Source organism: Budorcas taxicolor, chromosome 5 (assembly GCF_023091745.1).
Source record: "Budorcas taxicolor isolate Tak-1 chromosome 5, Takin1.1, whole genome shotgun sequence".
NCBI lineage: Eukaryota > Metazoa > Chordata > Mammalia > Artiodactyla > Bovidae > Budorcas > Budorcas taxicolor.
In genome coordinates this window covers 1,576,582-1,594,470 of record NC_068914.1, presented here as the reverse complement: position 1 = coordinate 1,594,470, position 17,889 = coordinate 1,576,582, and the positions used below count along the sequence as shown (strand labels likewise).

At 56.4% G+C, this 17,889-nt stretch overlaps 2 protein-coding genes across 6 annotated transcripts in view; one reads left to right on the top strand and one right to left on the bottom strand.

Annotated features, from left to right (window-relative positions):
- Window positions 1-17,889, bottom strand: part of RASSF4 (Ras association domain family member 4) — a 35,018-nt gene that overhangs the window by 2,905 nt on the left and 14,224 nt on the right. For all 5 annotated transcript variants that reach the window (XM_052639462.1, XM_052639463.1, XM_052639464.1 and 2 more), the window contains 6 exons: window positions 9,564-9,697; window positions 8,088-8,179; window positions 7,005-7,162; window positions 1,769-1,870; window positions 1,438-1,489; window positions 730-851 (listed from right to left, as the gene is read on the bottom strand). In XM_052639462.1, the coding sequence (XP_052495422.1) occupies window positions 730-851; window positions 1,438-1,489; window positions 1,769-1,870; window positions 7,005-7,162; window positions 8,088-8,179; window positions 9,564-9,697 (660 nt within the window). The remainder of the gene's footprint in view (window positions 1-729; window positions 852-1,437; window positions 1,490-1,768; window positions 1,871-7,004; window positions 7,163-8,087; window positions 8,180-9,563; window positions 9,698-17,889) is intronic.
- Window positions 12,081-13,777, top strand: DEPP1 (DEPP autophagy regulator 1). The gene is made up of 2 exons (XM_052639465.1): window positions 12,081-12,512; window positions 13,092-13,777. The coding sequence occupies exons 1-2, from the start codon at window positions 12,105-12,107 to the stop codon at window positions 13,743-13,745; spliced, it is 1,062 nt and encodes a 353-aa protein (XP_052495425.1). The 5' UTR covers window positions 12,081-12,104; the 3' UTR covers window positions 13,746-13,777.

Sequence of the window (17,889 nt, the reverse complement as noted above, 5' to 3'; positions counted from 1 at the left end):
GAAGAGGCTGCCTGTCTTCCTCCCACCCCCCCGACACAGCTCTGTGTGTACCAGGATGGGAGGATGGAGCCCATTCTGATCCCTAAGGCCACTGTGATCCCTGGGAGGAAAGATTACACTGAGTTTTAGGAAGACCATTCAGTAGCCAGCGGAGTCAGTCTGGGAGTTCCCTGGGGTGGGGGTGGAGACAGTGGGAATGCCACCGTTCCCAACAATAGAATGAACTCACTAGTCTGCCAATGGCCCCAGGGACACAGGGTCACAGGCCTTCTTCTGGAAGTCCACACCCTATAGGCCTATTCTGTGTAGTGGAGTTTGGAAATGTGCTCATTGCCTAGTCAGGACTCAAGATGTCCTGAGACACTTGGTCCTTTCCATAAGGTGCAGTTAGACCCTAGGTAAGGAGCTTTTGTTGTTTTTTTAATGTAAATAACAACAAAACGCACTCCAGTGAAGGAAAAGACTCTACCTGTCTGGAAAGAATGGAAAAGGCCAGGCCATGGTTTTCTAAGACCCAACTTCTTTCTCCCCTGGGCCAGCTGATGGATCTGGTGGTGGCTGATGGCAACAAGACGGATGAAACCGTGAAGACGGGATGGACTTTGTGATGGCCATGGGGGGCCCGGAAGCACTGCCCAAGGGGGCTCTGCCCAAGCTCACAGGAGTCTGCCACGCCATCCCCCAGCCCCTCCCTCAGGAGAGGCCTCAGGATGCCTCAGCCCCACTCACATCGTGGGGGACCTCCTCGCCCAAGTCAGCTTCCATCAGGAATATCCTGGCGATCTTCTCACAGGGCCCATGCAGGATTCTGGAAATCAGTGGGTACTCACAGTCTTTTAACTTTGTACGCTCTGAAAAAGAACATGGCAGACAACATTCATGGGGTGGTAGGACCGTGTCTCTTTGTTCCAGGATGGGAATGGGATGAAGGCAGATGTCCAGGGGCCCTGGCAATGCTGCCAGATGTTGTGTGATGGACACTGCCTTGATGATGTGGATCGCGTTCTTCAGTGAAGGCCCTGCTCAGGGAGGAACCGTGGCTGGAGGAGCCCGGCATGGGAAGCAGACCTGGGGAGGCCAGGCCATGCAGTGCTGGGCAGAGGGCTGTGCCGTACGAGCTCTGCAACAGCAGTTCTCAGTGGGTGAGGGGCTTCTCATCCATCCTGAAAACCCAGACGCACAGTCCTCCCCACTCCTCACTGAACCTACTGGAGAGAGCGGCTCACCATGTGGTTCTGGTGGGATTCCGAAAGGGATGACAAGTGTGCCTGGATATAAGCCTGGGAGGGTTGCCCGTGGTGGGGGCACAGCTTGTCCCAAGGCCAGGAGGGCACCTGCCCTGTGCCCACTGCACAAGCCAGCTCAGCCCTCAGAGAAGGAGCTCAGTCGGTGAGCTTGCCAAATGGATGGGGACTTGAGTCAAAGGCAGACACTTACCCCCAGACTCATGAACGATGTAGAGAGCAAACTCACTGGGGCTGTTTTCCACCTGCACAAGCAGGGACAGGGAGTCAGACCATGGCTTTTCAAGACAGGAGAGAGAGGAAAGGGCCCCTGGCAGTAACCACATCTCCAAACCCACACACACAAATCCCCAGGGACCCGCCTCGCCCCCGCCTCCTTAAATTCCCAGAGCATTTCTCCGGCTAGCTCAGCAGAGGAAACCTGTTCAGCCTTCTCCCAGGAGCCATGGCTTCCACCAGCCCCCTCCCCAGCAAAAGTGCCAGCCACCAGCATCTGGGGCGAGGCTGCCCACGGCCAGACTCACTCGGAACTTGTTCAGCAGCAGAGTGAGCACCTGGAGGGTCGTCATGGTGCTGTTGGCTCTCACGTTGGTCGTGGACCCATAGGCGGGAGTGAACACGGAGGTCTGCACAGGAAGGGGGCCAGAGGGGACACAGGGCTGACACCAGGCAGGGTGTGGGCATAGTCAGCCCGCTGGCACTGAGCAGCCTGGGACAGCAGGTGAACCTGGGCTCTGCGATCACCTGTGTCTGTCCATCCGCACAGATCCACACACAAGCTGCGCCCAGATCCAGTCATGAGCAGAGAAGCTTTGACAGCTCACATCGTACGAGGCCTCTAAGAAAGATGCCTGCAGACCTATAAGAGCCAAACTCCTTTTTCTAGGAACCAGGGCCGTGGGAAGCTTGGTGTGCTGCAGTGCATGGGGCCGCAAAGAATTGTACACAACTGAGCGACTGAACCAGAGAAGGCGATGGCACCCCACTCCAGTGCTCTTGCCTGGAGAACCCCATGGACAGAGGAGCCTGGTGGGCTGCACTCCGTGCGGTCGCTAAGAGTCAGACATGACTGAGCGACTTCACTTTCACTTTCAGTTTCACGCACTGGAGAAGGAAATGGCACCCCACTCCAGTGCTCTTGCCTGGAGAATCCCATGGACGGAGGAGCCTGGTGGGCTGCAGTCTGTGCGGTTGCTAAGAGTCAGACACGACTGAGCGACTTCACTTTCACTTTTCACTTGCATGCATTGGAGAAGGAAATGGCAACCCACTCCAGTGTTCTTGCCTGGAGAATCCCAGGGACGGGGGAGCCTGGTGGGCTGCCGTCTATGGGGTTGCACAGAGTCAGACACGACTGAGCAACTTAGCAGCAGCAGAGTGACTGAACAATAACAAGGGGCGTGAGGGTCATCCCCGAGGAGCTGGGGAGCGAGTCTCTCTACTCTTTCTAGAACCAAATCACCAAGTGTCTGCTGATTCTAAGGCTAAAGGTTCTCACATCTGTCCTCTTTGCTCTGTTCTCCCAGCTTGCCTGCGGTGAGGCCCTCTGTTTATACTGCATCAGCTTCCCAAAATTTCCTCTCTAGTCTCAGCCCTTTCGATCCATTTTCCACCCTATTGCCCAAAGGAACAACCTTTCAAACATTTTGCAACTCGAAGTGTGTTCTGGACCAGCCGTGTCAGTACACAGTCTCAGGCTCCCTGGTGCAGACTCCTGGGTCGGCATCTGCGTTTGAGGAGAATGCCCCGGGATGCTATTTGTAGAGTAAACCTTGAGCGGCACTGTATCACCGCACGCGCCACAGCCTAGACGGTGGCGTCTGCAGCTCCTCCCACACAGCGCACATGTGGCACATGGCTCCCTCCCAAGCATCTCATGCTCCCGCCACACGGCTTCTGCACAGTTTTGGGCGCCCATGGTATTCTCGCAGGTATGCTGCCTTTGTTCATGAGACACCATACGTGAAGTCCCCAGGGAATTTCCAGGGAATAAACTTAAAGCTTATTAAGCCCTTAATGATCACTAATCAGGTAATAACCCTGCTAAACACTTTATATAGATTCTTGATTTAATCCTCACAACAGTCCTTAGAAGTACATGGAGCTTGGAGAGGTTAGTAGCTCATTGGAGTCACCCGTCTAGAAAGGGCAGAGCTGCCCCAAGCCTCATGCTTCACCAGCATGGCACAGGGTCCTCCCTTTGCGTCTGACTTCCCTGTGGGCTAGCTCCTGCTTGCTTTCCGAAACCAAATTCCAGTTCACACATTCCTCCTGTACGGTCCTAGCTCGGCTTTCCCCAGGAGGTACTGGGGCTCAGGGTACATGAGGGCTTTGCTCAGTGTCCCCAGCTGAGGTCCAAGTACTAGAGCCAGCCTCAAACCCAGACCTGCTTTCTCCACAGTTGAGGTGTAGAATGACTGGGTGATACAGAAAGTCCGAGTTTCTGAGAAATATGAAACAGAGGAGTCAGGCTGTCTCTTGGAGAAGAAAGGTCATGTCAACAAGACGCCGTGTTTCTCTCGCCTGAACTCTTTTCTCAAGAAGAGAACAATCAGCTCCAAGTAGGAACAAAGGTCCCGTGGCTCTTTTCCCGTCTCTACCCACAATGGTTGCTCCCTCACAGAACCCACCTGAGTCCGACGGGCAAAGCACTGAAAACAGGTGCCAAGTCTACCCACTCGGGAAATCAAGCCAACACTACTGTGAGTAAGAGCTGTCTTAGAGAACAATGAAGTGGAGCACTAGTGTACAGCTCTAAGAAATAAAACCTGGAGTAACAGCTCCAGGAAGGTAATTCTAGGAATTCATTATCGCTATTACTTTTTAATTGTTGCCTGTGACTCAAGCACTATGTTACCTGGTTTCTAAGGACACTGATTCTGAATGGATGCGGAACGAGGAGCAAAAAAGGGAGCCCCCTGCTCCTTCAGCAGATGTGAATCAAGTGTCCAACATGCCTGCGACGCTAGTTCATGAAGGCACCCAGTTTGCCTGGAAGAACGGACCCACGTGTGGCAGGTAAGTCTGTGACTTGGGGAACAGCCACCCTGACTAGCGCGTCGAGTGTAGGTCTGGCTGGCTAAGAAGCCCTTCTTGGCAGGATGGCACCAAGGGAAGCGGAAGGCTGCGATGAAAGCCCCGACTGTTCACTTCGGTTCACTGCAAAGGCTACAGGGTGTTCGGACTTCTCCGCGTCCCTGTGACATTTGCAACGACTAATGTAAGGTTTAGAGTGCCCAACACACCTCTTAGAGGAGAGGAGAATGTACTGAAGATAAAGCCTACAATTCAGTGCCTTGAGTCATAAAAACCTCTTTTTTTTTTTTTTAGGAATGTAGAATTAGAATGAGCCTGCTGCTGATAAGTTGCTTCAGTCGTGTCCGACTCTGTGCAACGCCATAGATGGAAGCCAACCAGGCTCCCCCATCCCTGGGATTCTCCAGGCAAGAATACTGGAGTGGGTTGCCATTTCCTTCTCCAGTGCATGAAGGTGAAAAGTGAAAGTGAAGTCGCTCAGTTGTGTCCGACTCTTAGCGACCCCATGGACTGCAGCCCACCAGGCTCCTCCGTCCATGGGATTTTCCAGGCAAGAGTACTGGAGTGGGGTGCCACTGCCTTCTCCTAAATCCATGCAAAGAATCTTTCTAAATTTTCAAATAGTCCCTTAAAGTAGCATATCAGTATTTATTCAAATATTGGCAAATGGTGGTTACTTTACACTTTGCAGACTAAACCTCTTTGGAACAGCATGTAAAGAATACCCAAGTCGGGGACTTTCCTGGCAGTCCAGGGGTTAAGACTTTGCCTTCCAGTGCAGGGGGCTGGGTTTGACCCCTGGGCAGAGAGCTAAGATCCCACATACCTTGTGGCCAAAAAGCACCAAGTGTAAAACAGAAGCAATATGGCAACAAATTCAATAAAGACTAAAAACAGTCTATGTTAAAAAAAAAAAAAAGCCCAAGTTAGATGGCTGGTCCTTCGGCTAATCCAGACATTCCTAATCTCTGTTTAACTTCAGCCCTGCCTTCCCCTCCCGCTCTGAGGAAACTACTCTCAAATACTCCTGGTTTTCCTAGATTTGGGCTTCCCTGGTGGCTCAGATGGTAAAGAAACTGCCTGCAGTGCAGGAGACCCGGGTTCAATCCCTGGGCCAGGAAGATCTCTTGGAGGAGGGAATGGCTACCTACTCTAGTATTTTTGCCTGGTAAATCGCATGGACAGAGAAGCCTGGCAGAGTACAGTCCATGGCGTCACAAAGAGTTGGACGTGACTGAGTGACTGACACGGAGAAGGCAGTGGCACCCCACTCCAGCACTCTTGCCTGGAAAATCCCATGGCTGGAGGAGCCTCGTGGGCTGCAGTCCATGGGGTCGCTAACGACTGAGTGACTTCACTTTCACTTTTCACTTGCATGCATTGGAGAAGGAAATGGCAACCCACTCCAGTGTTCTTGCCTGGAGAATCCCAGGGACGGGGGAGCCTGGTGGGCTGCCGTCTATGGGGTCGCACAGAGTCGGGCACGACTGAAGCGACTCAGCAGCAGCAGCAGAGTGACAGACACACTCACCTCCTAGGTTTAGTGAAGATAACCTATTGTTCCTCAGTAACACTCACTGCAAACCTAGTGTGGAGTGGAGGGAGGTTCTGATGATGGAGCAGGGTCCCTTCAGCCCGCCTTGTTGAATTCTTCATCCCCAAGTGCAGGGTACTGCAAGAGTGGCTTGAATGGCTCCGAGCAGACCTCCCCTGTATGACTGTGCTTCAGATCTGACCCAAGACCTCCCTTCGCCCAGCTCCCCCATCCCATGAGTCACCCACCACCTATCAGGAAGGGCAGCTGCTGAGCCTGGAAGCCCTGGCTTCCAGCTTCCCAGCGCTGCGGGATGTGCTCCAGGGCAGGACGCTCCATTCAGGGCCTCACCCACACTGCCATGCGTGCCATTTATAGCAACAATCCACTTCTCCTTTTTACAGTTGGGTTTGTTTATGGAATGATGTCATCAGGGGAAGGAGATCTTTTTTTCCTGAGGTCAGTACAATACATACTTGGACAAAAGGCTAGGACAAAAGGCTAAGTGCTGGGAATCAGGAGCTGTGTGAGTTCTCTGGGACCCTTCACACATGCTCCGGGGCGCACCGCGACCCAGCTGGTGTAATCTACCAACCGACAATAACAGTAGGGACGCGGCATTCCCCTCAAACAATGAACCGACCTTGGGTGGGAACCTGACACAAAAGTGCCCTGTTGAAGACAAATTTAGCGTCGTCCTCCAGATATTCATGCAGTTTGTGAGAATGAACTGAGCGTGTGATGGGAAAAAGACAGGCTTTGTGGTCATGAAGTGAGATGTTATTTGGGGCAAGACAGTTGTCCTCCTGAGCCTGTTTCTCCATCAGGACACAGGCACTGCCTCACCTGCATACCAGGGCTGTGCATGCAGGCTAAGTCGCTTCCGTTGTGTCTGACTCTTTGCGACCCCTTGGACTGTAGCCCCCCCAAGCTTCTCTGCCTGTGGGATTTCCCAGGCAAGAATACGGGGGTGGGCTGCCACGCTCTCCTCCAGGGATCCAGCCTGCGTCTCTTACGTCTTCTGCACTGGCACCACCTGGGAAGCCTACCAGGGTTTTGCTGAGGGTGAATTCAGGCGTGACCACCGAGGGGCCCCCACTGCAGAAGGCCCAATGGCTGCATGGTGCTTGGGGCTGGCTCTCTAAGCCTCAGCTTCAGGGCCCAGGGGAGAGGCCAGGCTGGGCCGTCACCTTGTGGTTGTAAAAGTGCCCGTTGATGGAGAAGCGGTGCCGCCGGATCCTCTGGGCCTCACCGGGCGCTCGGCTCCTGGGCCGCCTCTGGATCACACAGGCTGCGTCGCTCTTGGTCCGCATCAGCTGTGGGGTCCCCTCGTCCTCCTCCGCTGGCTCTGCGGCGAGAAATGGACGAGGGGGTCAGGCTCAGGACAGGGGCCTGCAGTGGTGACAGAGCAGCCTCTGTGGCGGTGCCGCGTGTGAAGCTGGCTCCCTGGCACACTGGGCTGCAGGAGACGGCAGTGTGAGCACTGTCCCTGTGATGGAGGCTGGGGTCCAGCCAGTGTGATAGCCGTTTTGCAGACAGGAAAGGTGACCCCCAGACAGGATAACCTGTGTCACCATGCCACACGGCCATAGCCTCTGGGCCTCCAGCTCCAGGGGCCCAGAGCAGGACTTTGACAGCCCCAGCCCTGTCCTCTGGGCAAGCCCTTCACTGAGTCCAGGAGGAGGTGCAGAGAGGACAGACCCCCAGGCACGGATCCTGGCGGGTGGGGAAGAGGCCCCAGAGGCCCGCAGGGCCAGGGGAGAGCCGTGTTCTCTGCAGATGTTCTCCTTTTCAGAAGGCAGCACGGTGCAGGGATGCAGACAACCGCATCACCTCTGGAAGCCTCCGCTTCCCTGTCCTTGGGAGAGGAGTCAGTAAGAACGCCTTGTGCTGAGGAGAGACTGAGCAGGGCCTGGGCTTCCCTGGTGGCTCACTGGTAAAGAATCTGCCTGCCGTGCAGGAATTACAGATGTGGGTTTCAGCCCTGGGTCAGGAAGATCCCCTGGAGAAGGGCATGGCAACCCCCTCCAGAATTCTTGCCTGGAGAACTCCATGGACAGAGGAGCCTGGCGGGCTACAGTTCATGGGGTCACAAAGAGTCTAACACAACCAAAACAGCTTAGCACACACGCTCTTGAAGGCAAGCGAAGCCACTCTTTGCTACTCCACAAAGCTGATCTCCAGAGATGGCGGTCATGAGCCAGCCCCCCCCACCCCCCCCGCCACCCCAGATGCGTGGGACCCGGCCCTGGGCTGCTCGAGGCCCCACTGACCTGATGTGTCTCTGGAACTCTCCTCCTGGGGCCCAGCCTGAGCGCTGGGTTCCTGGGCAGTGACTCTGCCATCTTGAACAGGTGGCTCCTTCCTGAAAAGAGACAGTCATGGTGCTGAGAGGGTTGCTGGCAGAGAAAGGTGGTTCAGATCAAAGAGAAGGAGGCCGGCTGCCTCTGCTGGCCAGACACAGGCTGGAAGCAGGGCGGGCCGAGCTGAGACTGGGATTTCACACATGGTCAACGTAAAAGATAAAAAGAAAAGCAAAAGATTGCCCGTGTCTGCTGGAAGGAGAGGGAGTCTGCCCTGCAGACCTGAGTGGCCTGTTCTAGGCCCCGGGGTATGGACAGATGGACACACACAGACCCGTGCTGGGCGCCAGGCCGAGGCGGTCGGCTTCTGCGGCCGCGTGCCGAGTGGGCACTCTGGGCTGCCTTCTGGCCCCTCTGGGCTGCAGCCTGGCCCGGGGAGTAGGGCAGCAGCACCCTGGAGGGGGCTAACCGCCAGGCCTCGAGAAAGGCGGACTCCAAGCCAGGGCAGCCAGCATGGGACTGGAGGAGGGATGGCGTGATGGGAAGTGGCCACACCGGGAGGGGAGCCTGGGGGGAATGGACGGAGGAGCCAAGCCAGCACTGAGGGGCCTCCGCGGGGCCTTGTCTGGGACTGTTCGTGTGACCGCTTTCACCTCCTTCGTAAGGAGCCCACCCTAACCTGAGGCTCTGAGGCCCCAGGTCCACTACGAGTGACCAGGGACATCTGGGGATGCACCGGGGCGCCGGCCTGCAAAGGGCGATGAGAGCAGCGACTTTACTTGAATTTCGAAGGGAACGTGTTTTGAATTTCCGACTCTTAGAAGGATTTATTACGTGTGGAAGCAAGCGAAACTCAGCAGCTTACTGCCCATCTTTGGGTGTGAAGTGGGAAGAGGCAAATGTCTGTTAAGACAGGTAGAAAACCATTTTATCCTGATCAAAACGTTCTTAATATATTCAGATAAATCTGATATAAATAAATTCTGATAAATTTGTAAAAATAAATTCTGATATTGAAATAAAAGCAGAGCCGTTGGAGGCTAAACCTGTGTGTTTTAGGGCAGAACAGGAGGTGCTGAGAGGCTTGGCTTGCAGACGGCTTTGAGAGGCCTCTTTCTCTTACAGACGAGGAATGTTCTGAGAAGCGCAAGTGGAGGTGAGGGCAGCCTGGGTCGCTCTCCAGGAAGGGGGGTGACTTGGTTGTCATGGAGAAGAACCACTTGGGGTGAGGCTTCAGGTTGGCAGCTGAGGTCCTGGGCTGAGGCAGTCAAGGGGTGACAGGAGTGACCGGGTTGAGGGTGGGTTACCCTCCCACCTCCCGCCCCAGACAGAAACGGGGCTTTCATGCAGAGACAGAGATCAACCTCTTGGCCCCGCACACTCCAAGCAGTAATTTTAGGTTGTCATGGAGACCACCTGGGCCCGCCCCACCCAGTGGGCACTCACAGATGGCAGCTGGACTGTCCGGGTGTCCAGGAGAGGTGCACACGCTCCCTGTCATCCTGTATCTGGAGCCGGATGGGCCGCTTCAGTCCCCAGGAAATGTTGAGGAGCCCCTCGATGATCAGAGCCCCTTCCTCCTGTGGGGACCCACACGCTCAGCCCCTCCTCTCAGAGCAGCCGCACTCAGGGGTCACTGACCACCCTCACAGCCCGCTCAGAAGTCAGCCCCCGCTCACGGGACCCCCCTGTGCACTCAGGCCCCCAGATGCAGCCTCTCATCCCAAGGGTCCCGTCTTCCTCTAGGGGAAGGCCTGTGAATTTCTCTGTGCTCTAAGGCACGAGGCCCGGGCTGGAGAGGAAGCCTGAGGCGTGCCCTTCCACCGCTCGGGCGCAGGGGCTGGGACAGGGCGCTGAGTCAGGTGTCCCACAGGAACGCAGCTGCTGCCCCGCAGGCACGTCCACACAGTAGCAAGGAAACACGCCCCAGGGAAGCACAGCTGTGTAGACACCGGTGCAACACAGGCCAGCTCTCCGCCCAGCGCTGCGCCTGCTCGGGGGGCCACGGTCACCTGGTCCCGCTGGGAATGTGCCAAGGGCACTGGATCCCATGCCCACTAGAGCTGAGCAGGACCAGCATGGTCCCCACCCCCGATTTCCAAGCTGGCCTCTTCCCTCAAGGCCAGTCTTGCCTTCCTCACCACCTGGGGTATGGCCAGTCCCGCGCCCCACTAGTGGCACACACACTCAGGGTACCAACAACAGCTCCCAGCCTGAGTCCCTGACCAGCCCTAATTCTCCAAGGTCTGCAGGTGGCACAGCCACTCATCTGCTGCCAAAGCCTGAGGTCCTGATCAACAGAGTCCTCCAGAAGCACTCGCAGCCGGCTCCCACTCGCTCCCCTCGGGTCCTCGATTCTGTTTCTTGACCTGTTTCAGGCTTCTGTCTGCACACAACCACCTCCAACTCCCCTGTGCCAAGCTGATCAAGCCCACATGCGCTCCTGGCCAGGCTGCCTTGTCTGCACCCTCAGAGCACCTGCCAGAAACCTCCTCAGCCTCACCCTTCAGCCGAGCCAGGTCTCCCCAGCTACCTGCTCCTAGTCCGCTCTGACACTGGTCTTTTGGCAATGAACTTAAACACCATTCTCCCCGCGCTCTCTCAAGCACCATTCTGTAATAGATTCATCAGCGCCGTTTCTTTCTCCTTGCTGGCACTGAAAACTGTGAGAACAGAGACTGTGGGAGTTTCATATTCCTGGCAACACTTACAGGGGTGTCTTGCAGTATTGATTTCATGGTTAGTTAGTAATAGTTTAAAAACACCCTGCCATCCACAAAGAAACTAGTTCTCTTCTGTTCAAGGTTATCAAAAACACACACAGCTTTCTGGAACAGCCTTGCACCATTTGCTAAAGAAGAAAACAAGTAACAACAACAGGAACACCCAGAGCCCCTGACGACCACTGAGGCTGCACAGGCATGAGGAGGCGACCAACCATCCCTGTGGAGGAGAGGCTGGACGGGCTCAACGAGTCAGCGGCCCTGGGAGGGTGGTGAGAAAACCCAGAGTGGGTGGTGAAGGCGGTCCCTCTCCTCTGCTGTGGGTTTCCTCTGATAAGATCAGAGAAAGCTGCAGGCCGAGAGGGCGTCCCCTCCATCCAGGGAAGGGGAGCTCAGACCTGGGGCCCCCCTGGTGGCTTTGCAGGGACACCAGACATGAGTCGCACGAGGCAGCTGGTCGCCAGAATGGCTCAGCCCTGACCTCAGGCAGCAGCTCTGCCCCAGCCCCTCGCTTCCCCAGACCAAGCCCCCACATCTTTCGTCACAGTGGGGTCCCCAGAACCGTCTTTGAAGGCCTGGCCTCAGCATGTCCAGCTTCACGGACCCCGCCCCAGCCTTGCCCCAGAGCATCAGCTGGTCTGCGGCTATGGTTTTTCTCATGTTCCTCCAGCCAGAGTCCGCCGTGGGGCGGGTATCTATGGATAAACATGTCTGCAAGTGGACATGAGCTGTTCTGGTGGAGCGGAGGCTCTCTCCAGCAAGGTGTCAACATCTGACAGTGGTGTCTGAAGCCAAGTCTGCAAGCCGAGACCTGAACCGCACTCTGGGTGAAGGACATAACAACTCGCTCATTGCTATGCTCTCTGTACCTGGAGTAGTTGCTGGTGCAGAGGTGTACTGGTTAGATAGCCAGCAACAGATACACAAGCCCGTCCGCATCTGACAGCTCATGTGTGCAGCAGCAAGACCAGGACCCCGCAGGCTGCCCCTGGTCCCAGAGGAAGGTGAGCATAGCCCAAGGCTTAGCAAGCCCAAGGAAGCCCGGCCTCAGCCATCTCCAGGCTGAGTTCCGCATCGCTGTGTCTGACGGGGCCCCTGCAGGCACAGGCCCGGGGCTCAGTCAGAGCCAGCACTGGGCCAGAGTGGCTGGGGTGCCGGGGTGCTGGTGTAAGACGTACCAAAGAATGCTTCTAGGCAGAGATGGCAGAGCCTAGGGCCGCTGTGGAGGTCCAGTGAAGGCCCCTGGCCCTGCCAGTGCTCTGAGATGGCCAGGAGCTGTGGCTACCCCACCCCTGCCCTGCGGAGTAAACATTCCCAGAACTTCCCACGGGTGCAAACACTTGCTCCGAGCTGGCAGCTGGGCCAGACCCCGCCCGCCAAGCTGTTTTCCTCTGAGAGCCTTCCTGAGCACTGCTATTTTTGGCTCTGTGTGACAGTAATTGATTGCCGGTGGAAAGGTATAAAAGCAGCGGCCAGGCCCCGAGGCTTGCCAGACAGCTCAGGGAGGCTCTCACTCTGGGCAGAGCCCTGGCGCGTCGTCCTCCTTGTCCCTCTTGCAGCAATCTGGCTCTGGACACCAGCTCCAGCTCCTCGACCCTGGGCCCTTGGCCCTGAGTTTCCTGGGTGCTTCCTGAGGGCTTCCCTGCTCATCCATCACCCCTGCCAGCTACAGGTAAGGGAGGGCCACTGCTCTCTGGTTAGAGGTAAAACAAAATCGCGTTGGGTATGTTTGAGGGCAGTTCTCAGCCTGGGACGTGCCCTGCCTCCCTGCGGGTTCGCGCCCAGGATGCAGCTAACAGCGGTGACAGCAGCTGCTGAGGGGCTTTATATTCAGAGGCGTTTCCCCCGAGGGAGATGTTCCATGTTTTCCCAGCACCCTTGAGATGTGTTTTCACAACCCTATTTTACCGAGAAGTGGAGGCTTGGAGAGGTGACTTTGCCAAAGAACCCTGGGTCAGGAACGGCTGTTTGGTTTTTAAACCCAGGTTTGGTTTTAAACCCAGGTTTCCTCAGACTCCAGCCCCATGAAGCGGGGCTCTGATTTGCACAGGTTCTTGAACCACAGTAACGATAGAGTCTTAGGAATGTCAGCATTAAGAGCCCAGGAGTTCGAGCCTGGTCTTGGAGCTGCAGACTTTAAACTGCTCTCAAGCTTCTGATTCACCCAGGTGACCTCAGATGGGGGAGGGGACCTGGAAGGGTGTCAGGATGGCCAGCAGTCCCTCACCCCAGGTCCTCTGTCAGCCCACAGGTTGCTGCCTCCCTGTCACCGGCAGCCATGAGGTCCCGGCTCTGGCTTTCTGTGGCTCTCCTGCCCACAATTCGGGAGACCTCGGAGGAGATGCTACCCGGAGGGGCTGGAGAGGAGCCCCCCGCCTCGCCCAGCCTGGAGGACTACGTGAGGTCCATTTGTCAGCTGGCACAGCCCACCTCCGTGCTGGATGAAGCTGCAGCCAGGGTGCGACCCAGCAGACCCCACTGGCCAGCCCGCTCCTGTGCGCAGAGCTGCCCCGCTGGGTCTCTACAGGGCATCACCACTCGCTTCACTGGCCAGCAGCCCTCCCTGCCCGGGACTGGCACTGTGGATCCCCTGGACTGGCTCTTTGGGGAGTCTCAGGAGAAGCAGCCAAGTAGAAGGGATGTACCACGGAGGACTGGACCCTCCGCTGATTCCCGGGCTTCTCGCAGACAGACGGACAGTGACAAGGCACCAGGGACCCCCAGAGGGAGGCTGAGTGATGCCAAGGCTCCAGGGCACTCTCTGCAGAGAACGTCGAGGGACTGGCACCAGTGCTCCCAGGCTTTTGGGCAACGTGGACAGGATGCGGGCTCCCCCGCAAGCCCTCGCCACAGCAGCATCCTCAGAACTCTCTATTTGCACCTCCCGGTGATCCATGAACTCTGAGACCTCCCCAGTAAAGACTTCTGTAAATAGCACACAGGTCTGTGTCTCCTCCACACCTCGCCTTCCTATCCACCACCCCCCCACCCAGGTGGGGACTGCCCCTGGCAGGTTTCTGGGAGGGAAGCACCTCTCTGCAGGGGCTCTCTGCTTTGGCAAGTCCTAGTGAGACCCCTTCTTTGAATAACAGCCTGTCCCACCTGTGGCTCTCCTAACTGGCTTATCACCTTCGGCAAGTTATTTAATGTGTCTGTGCCTCAGTTTCCTCCCGGGTAAGCTGTGATTAATGAGGCCTGCCTCCTAGGTTGTGCTAAGACCCGCACACATCCGGGGCCGCAGGTTACGAGCCACACGTGGAGCAGCTGCTGCCTCTGGTGGCCTCACAGGTGGGGAAACAGGGAAGGTTAGGGGGGAGGAGAAAGAAAGCCTTGGCCCTCAGCGGAGTCACAGCCTAGCCCTGGGCACTCCCAAGTCCCCCCGGGGGCCCATGAGCAAACAGAGGGGCTCAGCAAGCGCAGCTGCTGTGCTTCAGGGGGTCGGCCCCTGGGGGCTTCCCAGGGAGGCTCAGGGGCCCCACCGCAGAAGTCCTGCTGTGGCCCTGGGAGCGTTCCCCACGCTGACGGCCAAGACAAAACCTGCCCCGGCCGGCCTGCAGGGCACCGCACGCCAGACCACACGGCTCTGTCTCCACTCGTTCCCACCCCCAACCGCCTCACCCGGGGCCTCTCATCCGTGGGGTGAACGGCAGGGTCCAGGGACCACAGCCTCATTCCACATGTCCATGGGTGCCCCCACCCCCAGCCCTGGGTCCCCACAGCCTGGCAAACCTCAGTTCCCAGAGGCGTCTGGCAAGCAAGGGGGTGAGGATGAGGAATGGGGAGGGGGCAGACTGCCTTCCTCGGGGAGGAGGGGGGCATCGGAGCAATCAGAAGACGCAGGCCTGAGGCCTGCTGCTGGGTTATCTTGGGCCAGGCCAGTGCTGGCTGCCCTCATCAGGGTGGGAAGGACAAAGGAGCAAAGGATAGAGCTGGGGTCACGGGTGGGCGCGAGGCCTGCTTCAGTTTCCCCCACCTCCTTGCTCTGTGGACTAGCAAATTACCCTCCCTCCCTGCCTCCATCCACCCTTCCCTCCCTTCCTCTCGTTTGCCCTTTCTTTCCTTCAACTTTAAAATATTTACAAAAATCACTTTGGACGTTTACAGTGTGTATCAGTCCTCTTTAACGTGTGTTCTCTGAGGAGGCAGAATGTAAACCATACGGTAAAAAAAATTATTAGAATGGTAATAACTTTACGTTTTAAAAGAAAACGCTCCTGACTAGTGGTTAGTTTCCTGATCTGTAACATGGGGACAGCAAGGCCCATCCTTCACATTCTACAGTGACTGGGGAAACAGTACAAGTGAGCTCAGAGATGCAATTACGAACACTGTATACAAATTCCCAGCGGTCACTACTGCTGTGCCTCTGGTTGGCTCAAACCTCTGGGTCCCTGACCTTCTGCAGCAAATATGTGTGGAACAGGCATTGGTTGGAACATCCTTAGGAGGTGATGAGGAGGGCTGACCTACTGGGTGGGTGTGTGGCTGGTGACGGGATGTGCTGGGCTCACTGGGCCAGCCTTACAGCGAAGCAGCGGAAAAACTAGGATGACGTTGCTAATCCTGCAAGCTCAGAAATCACACTGCCGCAGTTTGGGAGATCAGACAGGGCCAAGGAGAGGCCTGGGCTCTGGACTTCTCTGTCTATTTCTTGGATGTAAAAAAAGCTAATGGCACCTTCAGAAGGTACCCCCTCAAAAGAAAACAGAAAAGAGAAGGTCTGGGGGAAGTGGTCCCCAGCAGCGTCCCAAGCTCCTGAGGACAGAACAGCCTATCAGAAAGTGCTCGTGCTGAGGCCCTAGTGAGCAGTCCTATTCTCCCACCCAGCACTGAGACAGGGAAGGGGCCCAACGCCCCTCCCACCTGGAGAGGCAGGCTGGAAAGCACTCAGCAACTCCCAGGGGACACGGGCCCAGTGGTCTGTCAAGCCCTGTCATTCCTGCCTTCAGGCCTTAGAGGAAGGGGGATCACTGTAAGAGGGAAGGGGGTCCCTGGTGGAGGAAGGTCCCTCCCTTAAGCAGGACGCAGTGGCTCAGGGGCCGAGGTCCTACACTGGGTGTGTTGTGCGCTCAGGCCACCAGGGGGAGCTCTGCGTCCATTTAGAGCTGAGCAAAGTGGGAGGCTGGCTTTGGAAGCTGGCTGCACACCACACCCAGCGACCCCAGGGCCCTAAGGCCTCTAGCTCATAATGTCAGCAGTGATATAGTTGCCCACTGGCACTTCCTGGTGGTCCATTATTCTCTACAGGCACCAACCAGCCAGGTTAAAATGCTTTGCTATTTTTCCAAAAGGCTCAGATTGCTCCTGGTTATTCACACTTTCGGAGAAGGCAATGGCAACCCACTCCAGTACTCTTGCCTGGAAAATCCCATGGACAGAGGAGCCTGGTGGGCTGCAGTCCATGGGGTCGCTAAGAGTCGGACACGACTGAGCGACTTCACTTTCACTTTTCACTTTCATGCATTGGAGAAGGAAATGGCAACCACTCCAGTATTCTTGCCTGGAGAATCCCAGGGACGGGGGAGCCTGGGGGCTGCCCTCTATGGGGTTGCACAGAGTTGGACACGACTGAAGCGACTTAGCATTCACACTTTTCATTGTAAAACAAGCAGAATTATCCTATCCTAAAGACGAGGTTTTCAATGAAGGAAGCTAGTGCTTCAGCCTACTGAGCTAGGGATCCTTTGCTCCTAGCCCTTTAGAAGCTGGGGGAAAGTTCACGGGGAAACGCTTGCTCCAGGTGCGGCCCCTGTCCATTGACACATTTCATCTCTCTAAGTTCAAGGGACCGCAGATGAGACAGTGGAAGAGAAGGTGCCCAACTGTAGCAGCCAGGCCGAGGCTGCTCCATGGCAGGCCTGGTGACAACAGGGTGGGGAGGTACCCGATGGTGCGCACCCCGTGCTTAGCTTGGGGGTCGAGCCTGGGGATCATGGGTAGCGAACAGCCCCCTGAGTCTCTAAGATCTGGTGAGTCATCCTCAGCAGAGACCTCCAAAGGTCTCCAGAGCGTAACGCTGACCGTGCTATCACTGCATTTCATGCTCCTCTGCTCAGGCCTTGGAGCCACCAGCGTCTCTGTTACTTCAATGTCATCGTGGACCAGAGGCTTATGTACGAGCCCCGGTTTCTTTGCTGGAAAACGGCCCCTCCTCTCTCATCAAGCTCTAGGACTACAATGAATAGAGTTGAGGCCGAGCTCCTCCTGTCTGTCCTGCCCTTGGGGCCTGCAGGGCCAGGAGAGGCCAGTCTCAGGAGGCCCTGTAGCAAGTTCTGAGGACAGCGCGTCCCTGAGGCCCAGAAGGTCCCAGGTGAGCGATCTGAGGAACTGCAGAGGCCCCGACACCGGGTGGTGGGTGAGTCACTCTGAGACGTGGTGCTCCAGGAACCAGTCAGGCATTTCAGTGTTAGAACTCCCTGCCTCCCAAGCCAGTGACCTGTCTTGATGGTGGTGGTCACCTCCAAAGACATACACTCCCTCAGGCTGGCATACCTGGATGGTTAAAGCTGCAGAAGTTTCATGAAAAGTACTTCCCAGCTCAAGGAGATCAAGGCAGACCCCCCCACCCCACCCCACCGCCACCCACTTTAGGGTTAGAAAAATGAAAATCTCTGCCTGTGGGATGTTAACTTCCTGCCTCTGGGGAACGTCAGGAGCTCCTCTTCCTGATGCAGGGTCCTCTAATCCTCCATGGATACTGTCCCATCACACAAACAGGGTTGGGGCTTCCCAGTCCCACTCAGCTGTTCCTACAGAGGGGAATGTTCTGGGGAATCCCAAGTGCCAAGATCAAGCTCTTAGATTAGCTGTTCTCAAACCTGGCCATCACCAGAATTCCCTGGAGGACTTGTCAGAACAGCTGGGAGGGTGAAAGCGTTTCTGATTCAGCAGGTCTGAGCAAAGGAGGGTGGGAAGAGTCTGCCGGCCCTTCTCAGACACGGATGGGCTGCAGAAAGTCCAAGAGCCAACCCGATCTCAACCCTGTGTTCAGTCTCTCTGTCATGTCCAACTCTTTGTGACTGTATGGACTTTGGCCCGCCGTGTAGCTC